This window comes from Doryrhamphus excisus, linkage group LG21 (assembly GCF_037039965.1).
Source record: "Doryrhamphus excisus strain RoL-2023G ecotype Guam linkage group LG21, RoL_Dexc_Guam_v1.1, whole genome shotgun sequence".
In the NCBI taxonomy this organism is placed as follows: Eukaryota; Metazoa; Chordata; class Actinopteri; order Syngnathiformes; family Syngnathidae; genus Doryrhamphus; species Doryrhamphus excisus.
The window spans coordinates 12906070-12923605 of NC_136377.1; the positions used below are offsets into that span (position 1 = coordinate 12906070).

Genomic DNA, 17536 nt, shown 5'->3' on the forward strand with positions numbered 1-17536 from the left:
GCTGAACACCAACCTTACTTAAAGTGTTTGTGATCAATCACCAGTGGATTTCAGGTACGAATGCTCCCAAGTTAATAGCAGAATTGTGACTATGTATTGGAAGATAAAGGGTCAAGTGGGTGTTTTGCTTCATTAATTAATAATGCTACTGTGGTGACTCGGGTTCACGACACACCTCATATGAAGAGATCCTTGTTGGCAATGTTCTCCCCGTGCATGCGTGGGTTTTCTCCGGGTTCTCCGGTTTCCTCCCAGATTCCAAAAACATGCTAGGTTAATTGGATACTCCAAATTGTCCATAAGTATGAATGTGAGTGTGAATGGTTGTTTGTCTATATGTGCCCTGTGATTGGCTGGCGACCAGTCCAGGGTGTACCCCGCCTCTCACCCGAAGACAGCTGGGATCGGCTTCATTGTTAATACCATTTTGGCTACCTTTGCTGATATTCTTCTAGCTATATTTGGTAACAACATTAAAGACATTGGTATCATTTTGACTGGATGAGATCAGCTCCAGCCCTAACTAACTAAAGCTGACCTTCATGTCGCTGTGTCTCCTCAGGTATTCTTTGCCTCAGTGCGGTCGGGAGGCAGCAGCCAGGTGTACTTCATGACCTTGAACAGGAACTGCATCATGAACTGGTGAAGGAACAGCTGCCCTGCTCTTTGTGGAAGCAGCAGGATTTGGAGATGGGAGCGCATCCAACATTATCTCACGCACACATGCGAGCATGCTCGTTCCCGGTAGTTTACACACACACACACACACACACACACACACAAGATAAATGCGCATGCACATGTTGTCTGATAGACTTGCACACGTCTACTCCAGCCTATACTCCCATCAGATCATTCTGAGCCCCCACCCAATAACATTTGCCACTGTATCCACATGAAAATTTGTCTATAGCATTTATTAGTTTCTACTGTATATATTCCTGTCTTGACTTTCTTTTCTTGGTGGACCCGTGCTCAGTCGTAACAATTTAGTTTGTGAAGTGCATTCCTAGATGGTTCTCCAGTTACAGAAGGAGCTATTTACCAATCCTGTATGTTCAAGCTGTAAATAGCACCAGTCACTTAGAACTGAATCATCTGCAGCCTACGTTTGTCGTGTTGCCACAGGATGCAGTCACTGAAAGTGTTGGCACACCCATCTGCTGTGGCTTATGGCTCCCAGTTGTTTTGGGGATCCGTAGAATTTCCATGGAGGCTTCGTACTTTCATGCAAAAAGGGAACATTGGGGCCAGCTTGTCCAAAAGTGAGAGCGTATCTGGGACCTATGCTTTTGCTCATCTCTGTTGCAGCAGTTTAAAATACACAAAATATTTGTAACAGTGCAGTACTTCATAGCAGTACTGTGAAAGTCCTCGCTTTGTCTTTTTTCCTTCAGTTGAGGCGAACCAGTTACCTGTCTCGTCACACTTGTACCTAACATTTTTTTTTTCATGGATTTACAACAAATTTGATATTTATATGTAGTGCTTCTGTATGGGTATTAGCCTACTGGTATTCTTGATTTTGCTCTACTGTAATTATATTGCCATAATATTGCAATATATGCTGTTCTTGTGCAGTCTGTGGAGGAGAGGAGACTTTGTTAGTGTCTGTGGCTGTAACCAATGTGATGATTTAACTTAGGAGGAGCGCAGCGAGCTCCTCTACTGTAAAATACTCCACTTGTGTTTTCCTAGTGTGGATCTGTCATGAGCAGTAGCTCACCACAGGATCATACAGTGGAACCTCAGTTTTCGTCACCAATCTGTTCCTAAAAAAGATCAGATGAAAACCAAATATGTTTAGCAAATCCAATAAATCAATTCCAGACACCCCAAAATATGACCACAAAACGACTTAAATCTTATTTGAATGGAGGAGGTGTACATCACACCTCACTTTCTGTTGTGTGTCTCACTCAAACGGTTCCCCCTGCAACCTGCGTTAGCTAGGAACTTTTACATTACAACCTATCCTACTTTACTATGAGTATGATGCACATATATATTCATCTTATTCAAGGATACTTTGTCTGGAATCTGTTTATAGTGTCCCAACTCGAAAATAGCCAATATCTAATATGTGGATGCTTTGTTTGGGCACTAGATTCCACACAACGATACACACTGACACATGGATGAATTTGTTAGGCCGTACGATCACCAATGCATGTCATTTTTGTGGAAAACTGAGGTACCACTGTATTTCCCTTGGGCCCATAGAAAGGCGAGGATGGCACCCCATCAGGGTTGATATCATTTCTGTGTAAACATTCTACCAAAGCCATTCGAAGACACTGCAACATGGGGGAGGATACAGGCCAAAGGGAGGACAAGATGCTCGTCCCCCAGATAACCAACCACGTGTAATGACACTGGGATAGAAACACTGCAGCAGGCGTGGGTGTGGAATTCTGAGTTTTTGACAGCTGATCTCTGACACCCAAAAAGTTGCAGCAGCACTGCAGTTACTTGTTTAGATAGCAGGGATTTGTTGATGTCTAAAGGATGGAGTTGTTGCTTGTGTGTGCTCAATGGGTCCATCTGATCCAAAGTGTTCCCTTAAGGTGACGAGATATTTCTATATTGTCAAGGCAAAGTGGTTAGATATACAAATGTACTTGTAAGCCATTCAACTACAATATATTAGCATATCAAACTTGTTTAGCTATTGTGTTCCTATTCTTGGCATCTCTGACTGACATTCCACGCAGGATCAATGGCACGTGTGATTTTATTCATGTTTATCAATTATAGCCATGTTTACAGTTTAAGCAGTGCCTTGGAGTTGGAAGGAAGAAAATAGAATAAGATGGGTTTAAAGCCCGCCCCCGTTTCAAAGAGGTATAGTTTGTTCCCTTGAATGATTAACATCTGCTTGTTAAAGTGCACTTAATAAATTTAAAATGCGTCCATATTCCAATGATTTCTCAATCAGTGACTATTCCTTCAGAAAGTTGCAATAACAAGGAATCAAACTGTCCCGTTAATTCTATACGTGTGAAATGTTTCGTGATGTCTGCTTGTAGATTGGCTCTACTCTTCAATATCAGCGATGTAGTGAGGGGGGGGGGGTAGTAGTCGGACTATATCCAGAGAAGTCTATTTTATAAAATATATAAATGAGTCAAGAGAAATAACCGTGAATGTACTTCTATCTAAGAGAGATTTGTATTTATATATCAATGTGTGCCGCTCCTATTAGTCAAAGCACAATGTAGAGCAGTGTATTTTTCAGTGTTGGTCATCAGGTAGGGGGGGGGTAGTAGACCCGCATCCGCATTTCTCGTCTTATATCCCAAAGTGGGATCAGACCTCTCGAGTTCCTCCGCACCGAGCAGTCAGTCATGCTGGAACAGAAAGGTTGGAAGAATGAGTGAGTGTTGATTGACACATTGGTTTATATCAGGGGTAGGGAACCTATGGCTCGCAAGACATTCCTTAAAATGCGATTGGCTAGCGGCAAGTCCAGGGTGTACCCCACCTCTTGCCCAAAGTCAGTTGGGATGGGCTCCAGCAGCATAAAAAAATCACAGTATTATTATTAAATATCGTCATGCATATTAATTCATCCATTCATTTGCTACCACCAGTCTGAGTGACCAGAGCCAGTGCCAGCTATTCTTCCCATATTTTTTCCAGCGAAGACACCAAAACTGCATTATTATTGGATATTACGGTAGCCTGACCGTGTCTACCTGAGGTCAGGAAGTAACCTTCCCTCCTTTTAATCACTCGGTGAGCTCATTTTGTCAAGCAAACCCTTGTAAAAAGTAAGGAAAAAGTCATATTAATGGTAAGAAGTAATGGATTTATTATTGGGTGGCTACATTCATTCATTCATTTTCTACCGCTTTTTCCTCATGAGGGTCGCGGACATGCTGGAGCCTATCCCAGGTCAGCCAATCGCCAGCCAATCACCGGGCACATATAGACAACCATTGACACCACACTCACTATAACAATGTTACAGTAAAGTCTCGTTATATCGATATCGGTTAAAACGAATTACTACTTATTACGATACTATTTTCATTTCCCGGCAAATTTCTAGTCTTTTATGATATAATTAGCTCCGTTAGTACGATACCCGGTTATTATGATAATTCGGTTACTACGATGCCCTTTTCATCTCCCGCCAGCCAATTTGGTCTGCTTATATCGATACAAAAGCAGCTTAAATCAATCTTTGCTTAAGGATTTCAATACCAAAAAAGAACACGGCGAACGGCTGCTTCCAGTCAACTTTATTTTTCACACTTCCACCACCAGAGTGCAGCACACACAGCGGAAAACACCCATCCCTCGCGCCTAGCAACACCTCGCGTGGCAACACCTTCCCTATCGATAGTTCCGGGGTGAATTATGAATTATGTCCCGGTAACCGGTAATCACTACAGCGTAAGTTTATTTTTATTTACTGTAGTACAAAATGTATTGTAGTACAAAAGCATGCTAGATACGCAATCCATGAACTCAAGGAGAAAATTACATGCCATATCAAAGATCCGCCCACTTTTAATGCAGTTCGGCGCAGGATCGGATATATGGATAGTCCGGTTATATCGATATTTTTTCCGACTCCCGAGAATATCGATATAACGAGACTTTACTGTATATGGCTCTGATGGAAGTACATTTTAAAATATGTGGCTTTCATGGCTCTCGGCTAAAAAGGTTCTCAACCCCTGGTTCATGGGTTGTTTTTTTTCCCATGTATTTTGTATTATCGGCTATATGCAACAGATAATTGATGAGTTTTGTGAGTTGACCTTGTCATTGGAGTCTGATTGTTTGTGGAGCACCTTTTGATGGCACATATATACTATCATAGACAATTGGACTCGATTGGCTACAATCATGCATTTCTAGTTGAAAAACAAACTAGCATCACATTCCTGTGTTGAAGTGCTGTATAGTTCCTTCTTCTTCTGAAAGTGGCATTGGTTGGTCATGTCCTTCAGAGCCCTTCAAGGCTGACACAGTGTGACCTTGAGGGTAGGACGTGAATGTTCCTGAACAAGGCAGGATGCACAAAGAGCTCTGTCATGGAAATAGAAATGGTGTCTAACTTATTTTGCAAGCAATACAAGCATCTCAGTACATCTTATAGGAAGAGAGTATTTGGAGGCCTTTGGCAGCCTTCAGCGATGGCTGCTTTGTGAGTTTCCCTTGACGGATATTCCGGTTCTGTGCTTTTGCTTTTTGGTTTTAATTATGGGGTTACAGCTTTTCTCTGTTGGCGTAACACAATCGGTAGCTGTGATGCTCATTCTTGTTTTGCTTTTACGGAATCCCAGAATTTATGAAGAAGATCTAAAGTGATAATGGAAACTAATCATCAGCAGCAATCACTAGCTGAAGCAAATCAACTGTAGTGGAGACCATTTGGACACTAATATAATTTATACATATATCTATTTTTTAATGGCATTGCAGTGTTTTAGTTGGGCAACGCTTCTTATTTGTGAGAGGTTAACTCCAGATTGTATTTCATAAGCTCTTTAAAACTTTCAAAAAGATTGTGTTTCAATGAATTCTTGTCTAATACAGAAAGGTTTGAAAAATAAAAAGTCTTGATTTCACATTTTGTCTCGTTTTATTCAACATTTCCTACTTTGTTCTTGCTGGTCCAGTTCAGAGATAAGTGTACTTTTGTATTTCACCGCACGGTGGCGCCACACACCGCCTTGTCTGATCAGATTGTTGCTAACGTATTTTCATTATTTTCCAGATACAGCTACCTTTTGTTTGGGGGAAAAAATACAATTTATTCACATTTAAATAAGGACAGGTGTTAAATTATCTTCACATTAGCCAATGCATTATATGTATTGAATGTGAAATTTGTCTTGATACTTCCTAATCTAAAATGTATGCAAAACTTTATATAAAAACCAATAGATGAAATAAATATCAGAGTACTAACAAGAGAAAAAAAAGACCACAATGACTGGCAGGAGAGGTTATTTATTAATATGTACAATTATACCATCATCATGTCCAGATTTAAGCGTGAATACTAGCTCCTGCTGCATTCACACACTTAACAATGCTTTTCTTTTTTTCATTTACTTCTTATACCTCTTATCCGTATTCTCTAGTAATAATCCTGTAAGTGTATCTGAGGCACACAGGGAGAACATGAAGTAAATAAGTGTAAAAAAAACAAATGCACTGAATATGTGGGGGGGGCATAGAAGTAAGCTATAAAAACCCTGGAAAGCATGATGGTTTGTTTAGAGAATAAAATGATATTTGATTCATTTTTCAGCATTCTAATAATCCCACAACTTCCAAAGCATCACTGCAATACATGTGGCACGGAGACGGGGGAAAAAAAAAAAAAAGTACTTCATTGTAAACAAGACGGAATTGTCTCCTCCCCTGCTGAACACAAGCGCAGGAAAAAAGTGTAACGTTTTATTTCAAAGGCTTCAGGTCATAGATGTTTTTGTTGGAAATACAAGAAAACTGTATTTGGTCACACTGATTTTTTTTTTGTTTTGTTTTCTTTTTTACGTGTGTGTGTTTGTGTGTGTGTGTGTGAGAGTAGCCTTGCAGCTGCAATTGTGCACCTCAGTCAGCTGAAGGTAGCACGTGTGATGGGTGTAAACTAAGTTGTCACACTATGTCTTATGTACACTTGTTGCACTTTGTTGAAGCTTACATTACAGTGCGAACACCAGCTGGCCAACCTGTGTTCCCAGAAGTGTGTGTATATGTGTATATGTGTATGTGCGTGTGTGTGTGTGTGTGTTAGTTCCAGATCTTGAGGAAGCTGTCCCAGGACCCGGTGCTGACAGCCATGCCGTCATCAGTCACGCCCAGACAGCTCACACGATTGTCATGGCCGGCCAGGACTCCTGCAGGAGGGTCGGCCGCAAACAAAAGAAGACTTGTTAACTTTGAAATGTTTTTTTTCTTTGCAGACTCGAGCAGAAATGTCTTCAGCCCACACAGAACACTGCCGTCCTTGTGTTTCACCGAACGTCATCATCCGTGACACTGAAATATGTACAGCTGTGAATGTTTAAATGTGAACTATTTTACCATAATTTAATACCATAATGGACTCTTCTAGTATATATAATACCAGAACTGTATCTAATTAGGGATGGTCGATACTGCCATAAAAATGACTATTAGTTTTTTCTGCCGATAACGACATCGGCACATGAGTGATCCACACAGCTGGAATTATTTGCAAGTTTTGCCTTAAATATGCAATTTGCAATGACTGTAAATCGCAGCCAGGGGAGAGTAAGGCGTTCTTTAATACTTCAAATATCACATCTCAGAAAGACTCACTTGTAGTACCTACAGCACAATGAGGCCCCTGTGCTGAATAAGCCCAACTTATATAACATATTGTATTAATCCACAGTTTCATACTTTGTTCTTATGCAGATGTTTGTGCCACATAGGAATGTGCAGCTTTCCAAAAGTATTACAGTATAGTCTCGTTATATCGATATCGGTTATATCGAAGTACTGCTTATTACGATACTATTTTCATTTCCCGGCAAATTTCTAGTCTTTTATGATATAATTAGTTCCGTTAGTACGATACCCGGTTATTATGATAATCCGGTTACTACGATGCCCTTTTCATCTCCCGCCAGCCAATTTGGTCTGCTTATATCGATACAAAAGCAGCTTAAATCAATCTTTGCTTAAGGATTTCAATACCAAAAAAGAACACGGCGAACTGCTACTTCCAGTCAACTTTATTTTTCACACTTCCGCGCTCTGGTGCTGGAAGACCAGTTCTATACTATAGAACAATGTCGAGTGCATTATTGCCCACTTTTAATGCAGTTTGGCGCAGGATCGGATATATCGACAGTCCGGTTATATCGATATTTTTTCCGACTCCCGACAATATCGATATAACGAGACTTTACTGTATTTAGTCTGATTCATATTTGTGAATTTAGTAGGAGAATATGTTATTTTATGTCAGTATTGGTCATTTGTTTTTTTAATGAGATTTCTTTTCTCTCTAATAAGCCCAGCATTGATTGACACTGTCCATAAACCTTCCCATACAGTATGATGTAGTGCACTTCTACACCACTGTAAAAAAAAAACAAAAAAACAAACGTAATGCAAATATAAGTGAGTCGTATGATAACTTTTACTATCACCACAGTGGCCCCTAATTTAAAAATTTTAGGAGCACAAGATGAAAATTTACAGCACACACCATACATGAATAGTAAATATTCTTGTGTATGTCCGGGTTTGAGTGTGCGGGATACAGGCATTATGTCTGAATGGCACAACCAACTTAGTGTTTTGAAAACAAGACATTATTACAATAAGAGCGCAAGGTTGTTAAGTGACCTTAAAAAAGTATTTTTATGAAGGTGATATCCGCTTGTATGCTACTCCATGGGACAAAAATTAGCTCCAAACTAACTGCATTGCTTGTACTGTATGTTTTAAAGAGAAAATATCACTGTGGTAATGAAAATGTCACATGAGTAGTCTGAAGACCAGACGCCAGGCAGAAAACTACTTAGCTACTAGCTAGCCAACCAGTGAGAGCCACGCTAAGTACTGGTGTAAACAAAAATACCAGAAAAGGGGAACGGCAATGAGGTTGAAACGAAGCTTAATTGACTCTACATTTGGATGTTTGTCAATCAAGTGCACCTACCTGCTCTGTCTCCCTTCATGGCGTCCCAGATGTTGCAGTTAAAGTCGTCATAGCCCGCCAGCAGCAGGCGGCCCGAGCGGGAGAAAGCCACCGAGGTGATGCCGCAGATGATGTTGTCATGACAGTAGAGGCTGAGCTCCTGGTCGGCACGGAGGTCAAACAGCCTGCAGGTGGCGTCGTCGGAGCCCGTGGCAAAAGCGCTGCCGTTGGGGAAGAACTGAAGGACGCAGAGAAGAGCTTAGCCAATGACACTAAACCTGAGAGACGGCCTGGCTAATGAGGTTGAGATCAGGACTGTTCGGTTCTTCAACACCAAACTCATCCAAGCATAAAACAATATGCATCGGGCACTCACACAGATGGCGTTGATGTCCGACTCGTGACCCGTAAAGGTCTGCCGACACATGCTGTCTCTGATGTCCCACAGCTTGACCGAGGCGTCGCAGGCCCCCGATACAAAGGTACGAAGATCGGGCGACAGCGACAGACTCATGACGTCGCCTGTATGGCCTGAGAACACCGTGGTCTGCTGGCTCGTCTCGATGTCCCACAACGCACTGGGGGCGGACGGACAATATGTGGGGTCAGCTCAGCAGAATGAGTCGTCAACACATTTGACTCACCAGGTGGTGTCTCCTGAACTGGTGATGATTTGATTGTCATCGATGAAACGGCAACACGACAGGTAACCTGAGACAACACACAGCGAGCCCAGTTATCATGCAAATAGGTACAAAACTCAGACGGGGTTCCTGATGTTAACAAATTAAGAGGCTTTGCCGGTGTCACGAATGCATCTCTCCAGGTCACTGGTGTGTGTGAGTGACAAGAAGAAAAGCTCCAACTAGGGTACTCCGGTTTCCTCCCACATGTCCATAGGTATGAATGTGAGTGTGAATGGTTGTTTGTCTATATATGCCCTGTGATTGGCCGGCGACCAGTCCAGGGTGTACTCCGCCTTTCGCCCGTAGACAGCTGGGATAGGCTCCAGCATACCTCTGCGACCCTTATGGATGTATCACTCTGCAAGGTTTAGTGTCCAAACAAAGCACCCTACACATTGCTGACTCACAGTCTGTGCATTTTTTTATTGTGGAACTGCTAAATAATCTGGGCGGCACGGCGGTCTAGTGGTTAGCGCGCAGCTAGGAGACCAGGGTTCAATTCCCACCCTCGGCCATCTCTGTGTGGAGTCTGCATGTTCTCCCCGTGCATGCGTGGGTTTTCTCCGGGTACTCCGGTTTCCTCCCACATTCCAAAAACATGCTAGGTTAATTAGCGACTCCAAATTGTCCATAGGTATGAATGTGAGTATGAATGGTTGTTTGTCTATATGTGCCCTGTGATTGGCTGGCCACCAGTCCAGGGTGTACCCCGCCTCTCGCCTGAAGACAGCTGGGATAGGCTCCAGCAACCCCCGCGACCCTCGTGAGGAAAAAGCGGTAGAAAATGAATGAATGAATGCTAAATAATCTGCCATGGGGCCAAAGAAAGTTGTAATTTGATTAAAAAAAATAAAAATAAAAAATACCGGTAGTCCACATCAACAATAAATTTAATTCAGTCTCCATTTTCTGCACGTAAAACTAGAACTATTCTCTAGAAAATGTATTGTTTGTTAATATCTATGGGAAGAATTGCTTCAATCTCCGTATGCGTCAATTTTCGTCTGGCCTTTTAGAACTAATTGATAATGAAAACCGAGGAACCATAGTATTGCACTGATTTGACTGATACAGTGATGATAATATCTTTGCATTGGTTTGGCTATCGATTGGTTAGCATGCAGGCCACACAGCTACGAGACTGGGGTTCATGGGCATCTCTGTGTGGAGTTTGCATGTTCTCCCCGTGCATGCGTGGGTTTTCTCCGGGTACTCCGGTTTCCTCCCACATTCCAAAAACATGCTAGGTTAATTGACTCCAAATTGTCCATAGGTATGAATGTGAGTGTGATGTCTAAGCTACATACAAGAGTAAATGTCTTACTTCATTCCCAAATTCTGCTTAATGAACCATGTAAATCAAATCCCAATTGTATTGTCCTCTTGCAACTGGGAATTTCCTAAGAATTTCCTAATTTCATAAGTTCGATGCTCGGTTTTCTCACCTGTATGTCCAGGTAGTTCTCTGCTGATCCTAACGTTGCCCTCTCGTGTCTTCAGGCAGTAGATGGAACAGATGTTATCGAGGCCTCCGCATGCCACATAGTTTCCAGACGGGGCGTACGCACAGGTCATCACCCAGGACGAGCGCAGGGGGATGGCGTGTATCTACAAAAAGGTAACACATACAGTATCAGATGTTATGTAATCATCGAACGCAGACTGTCACTAATGTAGGAAATCAAATGGAGATGTCAAGATACGTGTTACGATGGAGTGTACCTTGTTAGTGGTGTAGCTGTCCCACACAATCAGTTTGCCATCTTGAGAGGCGCTAACAAGAAGCCTGCGGAGAAACACATTGCGTCATGTGATCAGCACTTACTTGGGATTGGTCTTTGAGCATGCGTTAACCTCAGAAAGGCTCCTCGCATGTTACTCTACTGCAGTGCTTCTCAATTATTTTCTGTCATGCCCCCCGAAGTGACGGACATTTTTTGCCACCCCCCTAATTTGAAATACTAAAAAAACTGATAATACAGTAAAGTCTCGTTATATCGATATCGGTTAAAACGAATTACTACTTATTACGATACTATGTTCATTTCCCGGGAAATTTCTAGTCTTTTATGATATAATTAGCTCCGTTAGTACGATACACGGTTATTATGATAATCCGGTTACTACGATGCCCTTTTCATCTCCCGCCAGCCAATTTGGTCTGCTTATATCGATACAAAAGCAGCTTAAATCAATCTTTGCTTAAGGATTTCAATACCAAAAAAAAAACACGGCGAACGGCTGCTTCCAGTTAACTTTATTTTTCACACTTCCACCACCAGAGTGCAGCACACACAGCGGAAAACACCCGTCCCTCGCACCTACCCCTCCGGGTGGCAACACCTTCCCTATCAATAGTTCCGGGGTGAATTATGTTCCGGGGTGAATTATGTCCCGGTAACCGGTAATCACTACAGCGTAAGTTTATTTTTATTTACTGTAGTACAAAATGTATTGTAGTACAAAAGCATGCTAGATACGCAATCCATGAACTCAAGGAGAAAATTACATGCCATATCAAAGATCCGCCCACTTTTAATGCAGTTCAGCGCAGGATCGGATATATGGATAGTCCGGTTATATCGGTATTTTTTCCGACTCCCGAGAATATCGATATAACAAGACTTTACTGTATTTATCTGTACCTTACAGACTGAGCTTAAACTGAATAATGGCTAGTGGTTCCTTTAGAGTTGGGACAATCCAGACAGATTATGGATAGCTAATCCTTTCATCATCTATGTTATGTGTGTGGGGGGGTGGTTTAGTAATCCAAAGATTGCACACTGAAGGTTACAATAAAGGTAAAGTGAGCAAGTACACAGCTCTAGCCGGGGTGAGCAAAACCCTGGCAACATGTGCTATTACAGTGCTATTGTGGCATACTTCAGTCATGCAGGAAAATAGTCATATGCAATTTGTAGCCTGTACAAAAAGGCCATACAAACAACACAACATGCATGTGATGCAAAACATAACCTAGCCATCGCATCATGTGTACATACAAATAAATATCTGCACAAAATACCCATGCCAAAATTAAACCCACAAAGTCCTGCCGCAAGGCATGCTGGGTAGCTTGTGGTTTGTCGCATTTTTGCTTTATTGCAAAAATATGTTGAGGAGGTCAAGGAAGTAAACAACGAGGGATATCGACATACTCTTGATATCCAGTGTTTTGTTGTTCAAAGCTCATATTGTTGTGGCTATTGCACTACCCAGCATGCCTTGCGGGTACTTTGAATAGTTTAAATTAATTTTTTTTTTTTTACTTTTTAAAATTAAATTATGTTTACCACTTAGATGTTGTTATGTTACCGCTTACACTTTGTTTACCACCAACGTAGTAGTATAATAGTAGTTGATATATGTGATGCGTTAACTTATACATAGACATAGACTTTCTTTATTGTCATTGCACAATAACACAGCAGTGAAATTGCCAACGAAATGTCGTTGCCTGGCTCCCGTGTCATAATAAATGATAAATAATAATGTGGAGAATAAATAGATTACATCAAATATGAACAACAATGTACAGCGTTTAGCACTATATGGAGTGGTGACACAATAAGAATGGCCCCACCTTGAGTCTGACCCCCAGTGCATGGCATAGATCTTAGCAAGGTGGCCTCGAAGGGTGCGCCTTGTCCGCATCTGTATCCTCCCCACTGGATCCAGACCAGCTGTTATCTAAAAATAATAAACCAATTGCCAATTTCAGAATATTATTTTATTCTCAGCACAACAACATCTGGGCCATTTTGTGACACTTACCTGTGTCAGCGTCGAATCCCCACATGCTTTCCTGGCATCCTGAAAACCACCAATGGCAGAAGAATGGATAAAAAACAACATAACACACACCAAGACAAGTACTCAATTGTGCAATAGAAATAATCAAAGTACTCGTATCTGGTTCCTCAGTTGCTCGGCCTCCTGACGAAGCTGCTCCAACTCACTCATTTTGGGATTTGTTGTAGCTGCTTCCTGTAAATCAGATCAAATTAGGAAAAATAAAATGTTCATGTTAAACTCACAGGACACAACATTAGGTACACATGAGGTAGCTCATATAATGTATTTATCATATGGTAATGTAGCTGGGACACTTGTATGCAATTTCATGCATTTAAATCCAGCCATACTTTGTTGTACTTTGTTTTTTTTAAATTACATTCAAATGTTGTCTCAGTCTCTGAACAATATTGCACATAACAAAGTTTTTCCTGTACTGTATGGTTATTTAGTGTGGCTGCTAAATAACCCGCCATGGGGCCAAAGAGAGATGCGAGTACCAGCACTTTGATAAAGAAGCACTATTGAATTCAGTCTTGCCAGGGTGTACAATAAGTTCCATCCATCTGTCATTTATAATTATTTTTGCATTGTTTTATGCATATAAAACTGCAATTATTCTCCGTAAAACTTATTTTTCGTTCATATTTCTGGTTTTCTGGAACGGATTAGTTAGATTTAATATACTTCCATTGGGAAAAACATTTTGGATCCAAAGAAAATGGAAATGTATGAAGCAGTTTTTCCCATATGACATCCAATTAATCCGTTCCAGAAATCCAATATATTAACAAAACAAACATTTTATAGAGTATAATTAGAGTATAGCCCTCACTAGTCACTTCATTGGGTAATCTGATAATCTGCTTATTATTATTGTGGTTATTGTACAGCGGAACCTCAGTTAGCATCCACCCCGGTTAACATGTTTTTCACTTAGCGTAAAAAATGTACACCAAAATTTTTCCTCGGTTTGCCTGCTTTTTCCAGTCTTATTGTGTTATTAATAAAATGTGTGCGTCTATCATAAAACAACCTTAGCTTCTAACAAAAAATGGAACTCAGCTACATCACCTGTCTATGATGTCATCAGCAGTTGACTCTCAAAAAATGTTAACACAAAACACGTTTTTATAGTTTTTGAATAAAACAATCCTAAAAGCATATACATGAGGAATGAAAGGCATAAATGAACACGGTTAGCCTTCATGGAAGATCCATTCTATTTGTCTTATATATTTTTGGATTTTGTTTATTATTATATTATATATGATATAATTTGTGGCAATGTATACGTGAATGTATAGTTATCAAAAAGAAACTAGTAGTGTAAATTTATGATCGGCATCATTCAAGCCAGAACCGCCACTGGTAATCGTAACCTTCAATGTCCATTTATCCCTTTATTTCATCATGTATATGCATTTCCCTGTTTTGTGCATGTACAGTAAATCTATAATTATAAAACTATGTATTTTTAGCTTTCTGGAACAGATTAATTGGATTTATGTATATTATATCTTATGTGAAAAATTTATTTGGTTAGAATCCGTTTCAGTTAGAGTTGGACTTTCCGGAGGTGATCAATCATGCTAACCAAGGTTGCACTGTGCTTTGCAAGTACAGAGATGAGATGCACTAGAGATGCACTGTTCCTAATATTTTGGCCCTCTCATGTCACCAAAATAGAGTAGCTATTAATCCTGTAAGAAGTAAATCTTATCCAAAAACTACAGTAAAGTCTCGTTATATCGATATTCTCGGGAGTCGGAAAAAATACCGATATAACCGGACTATCCATATATCCGATCCTGCGCCGAACTGCATTAAAAGTGGGCGGATCTTTGATATGGCATGTAATTTTCTCCTTGAGTTCATGGATTGCGTATCTAGCATGCTTTTGTACTACAATAAATTTTGTACTACAGTAAATAAAAATAAACTTACGCTGTAGTGATTACCGGTTACCGGGACATAATTCACCCCGGAACTATCGATAGGGAAGGTGTTGCCACCCGGAGGGGTAGGCGCGAGGGACGGGTGTTTTCCGCTGTGTGTGCTGCACTCTGGTGGTGGAAGTGTGAAAAATAAAGTTGACTGGAAGCAGCCGTTCGCCGTGTTCTTTTTTGGTATTGAAATCCTTAAGCAAAGATTGATTTAAGCTGCTTTTGTATCGATATAAGCAGACCAAATTGGCTGGCGGGAGATGAAAAGGGCATCGTAGTAACCGGATTATCATAATAACCGGGTATCGTACTAACGGAACTAATTATATCATAAAAGACTATAAATTTGCCGGGAAATGAAAATAGTATCGTAATAAGCAGTAATTCGTTATAACCGATATCGATATAACGAGACTTTACTGTAATTGTTATTCCTACAGCTCTTGTTTCGGATGAGTACCTTTGTCCACTGAGTGCTGCTGTGTCAATCAAGTCAAAATCATGCTTCACCCCATCCCATCATCATCTACGTATCTGGCCTTTTAATAAAAAAAATTAATCTCTTAGTTTCAGTGAGAATAAACCCTGTAATCTGTTTATGTCCGTGTGACCATGTCTGCTTTAACTGAACAAGTAAGAATAATCCGTATAGACTCGACTAAGCCAGCCTGCATCGTCAGCAGGCCGAAGAAGAAGATGCTGAGGGACCACTCCCTCTTGAGCGGAGGGGACCTGTTACACTCGTGTGCCAAGTGCAGGCCTCGCTATAATTAACTTAGCAGGAGGATATATATCTTGCCATGGCAGCGGCCTCATGTCCTATTCCGCTTGAGGCCAACTGGGGTCACTGCAGTAGCATGTTCCTCCATTGGTGGCTTCAATGCATCATAATGGGTTCCAGTGGGTGACTGGAACTTGCTACTAATAAAAGCCAAAAGGGGTGTTGTCAGCTGACACGTCTTGCGCAGCCAATGGGGAGCTGAGGAGCTTCCAAAACGAGTCCTGCACGATAAATAAAGGATTTCTCTTTTACTACTTCGCCTCCCCTTGTGTGTTAATGCATGGCGTGATCCTCCTCCATGATGTTGCTCAGAGGGGGTTTGAGCAAAGAGCACGCTGCCCCACCCCTTAGACTTGCACACCATGGTTACATCTGCAGCTGGAGGAGAGCCCACAGCTAACATGGAGCGTGTAATAATGTCAGGGAAAGTGCGGCCCACCCAGCACAATGCCATCTTTAAACATGCAGGCCTACACTACATTGTATCATGAGAATACACACAACAGTCCACACATCGCTCCAAATGGTCAGCAGGCCCACGGAGGAAGTCATAGCAACAAGATGTTTCCCAATGCGGATGGATAGAGCATCATCATCATCATCACCATCATCACCCAGGCTTACATATAAAAAACCGGCCTATACACTTAACGATGCGTGGCTACCTGTTAATTCTCCCGATGCTTCTTCTTCTCTTTTCTGATGGGGACTAAAAAAACAAAAATCCTTCTCCCCTATTCAGAAAAAAAAATCCACTAGATGCAACAATATGTCTTTTTTTTTTTTAAAAAAATAAAAAATGTGCAGAGAAGATGCACACGAAGAGGCGTCAGTGGGCAGGCACACGGAGGAGGAAGAAGAGGAGGTCTTCACACATTTCCACACAAAAAAAATATACATATGTTTTATATGTATATACCCACAGCTGCGTGGCCGCTTTTCCCTTCTCACGCCGAGCGAGTCCACGATGACATGTTGCTTAAAGACGACTTCCAGATGAGTCCACGGTAGCGTCAATGTAAGGAGTGTCCATTAAATAGCACTCGTCTTTTTTTTTTTTTTTTTTTTTTTTTACTCCGATTCTGCTCTTCGTGACGTGATCTTCATTTCCTTCCTCTCTTCGTGGCTTCCTCCTCCTCCCTCTTCATCACTAGGGGGCGGGCGATACTGCAAATACTGGTATCGATCCAATACCAAGTGAAATCGGAGACAGTATTGTCGATATCGATATCAATGCTTTTACCTGGAATATTTCCATCTCATTTGTTGCATTATTTACATACGCATTCAACAATAGCAACAATTAGCAATATAAACACCACAACAGTAACACAAACAGACATAAGATAGATTAGAACTAGAAAATATGGATCCCAACCATATAGAAATAAACATTTTTTATTGTTAAAACACAGAAAACCAGTTTACAACCTTCTAAATATATATTTTTTATATTATTAGACCCCTCTAGACATTAAATAACATCCCTATAGTCACCTTTACACTCATAGTACCCAATATAGTAAACATAATAAAACTAAATAAGCCAATTAAAACATAATGTTACATAATTTAAGACTCATGCTTGTGTGCTCGTGCAGAGGGACCCACCCCACTATTGGAGTGTGAATGTGAGTGTGAATGGTTGTTTGTCTATATGTGCCCTGTGATTGGCTGGCCA

At 41.0% G+C, this 17536-nt stretch overlaps 2 protein-coding genes across 8 annotated transcripts in view; one reads left to right on the forward strand and one right to left on the reverse strand.

Annotated features, from left to right (window-relative positions):
• mink1 (misshapen-like kinase 1) overlaps positions 1-5585 on the forward strand; it is a 31100-nt gene extending 25515 nt beyond the window's left edge. For all 6 annotated transcript variants that reach the window (XM_058086083.2, XM_058086088.2, XM_058086084.2 and 3 more), the window contains one exon: positions 563-5585. In XM_058086083.2, coding sequence (XP_057942066.1) covers positions 563-646 — 84 coding nt within the window. In that variant the 3' untranslated portion in view covers positions 647-5585. The remainder of the gene's footprint in view (positions 1-562) is intronic.
• A 369-nt stretch (positions 5586-5954) lies between these two features.
• Positions 5955-17011, reverse strand: gnb2 (guanine nucleotide binding protein (G protein), beta polypeptide 2). 2 transcript variants are annotated; one of them, XM_058086090.2, is made up of 10 exons: positions 16779-17011; positions 13240-13320; positions 13108-13146; positions 12917-13023; positions 11053-11116; positions 10776-10938; positions 9289-9355; positions 9021-9222; positions 8666-8882; positions 5955-6866 (listed from the first exon to the last, which is right to left on the reverse strand). In XM_058086090.2, exons 2-10 carry the CDS (start codon positions 13294-13296, stop codon positions 6760-6762), a joined length of 1023 nt encoding a protein of 340 aa, XP_057942073.1. In that variant the 5' UTR covers positions 13297-13320; positions 16779-17011; the 3' UTR covers positions 5955-6759. The 2 variants fall into 2 exon arrangements, with proteins under 2 accessions (XP_057942073.1, XP_057942072.1); XM_058086089.2 differs by having other exon boundaries at positions 16521-17011.
• Between the last annotated feature and the right edge of the window lie 525 nt (positions 17012-17536).

Excerpts from the sequence above, each read along its gene's own strand:
- gnb2 (XM_058086090.2), bottom strand. The coding sequence starts at position 13,296 with ATGAGTGAGTTGGAGCAGCTTCGTCAGGAGGCCGAGCAACTGAGGAAC. Across the intron at positions 13,147-13,239 it reads AACTGAGGAACCAGATACGA|GATGCCAGGAAAGCATGTGG; the intron begins GTACTTTGATTA and ends GGTGGTTTTCAG. Across the intron at positions 9,356-10,775 it reads AGAACTACCTGGACATACAG|GTTACCTGTCGTGTTGCCGT; the intron begins GTGAGAAAACCG and ends GTGTTGTCTCAG.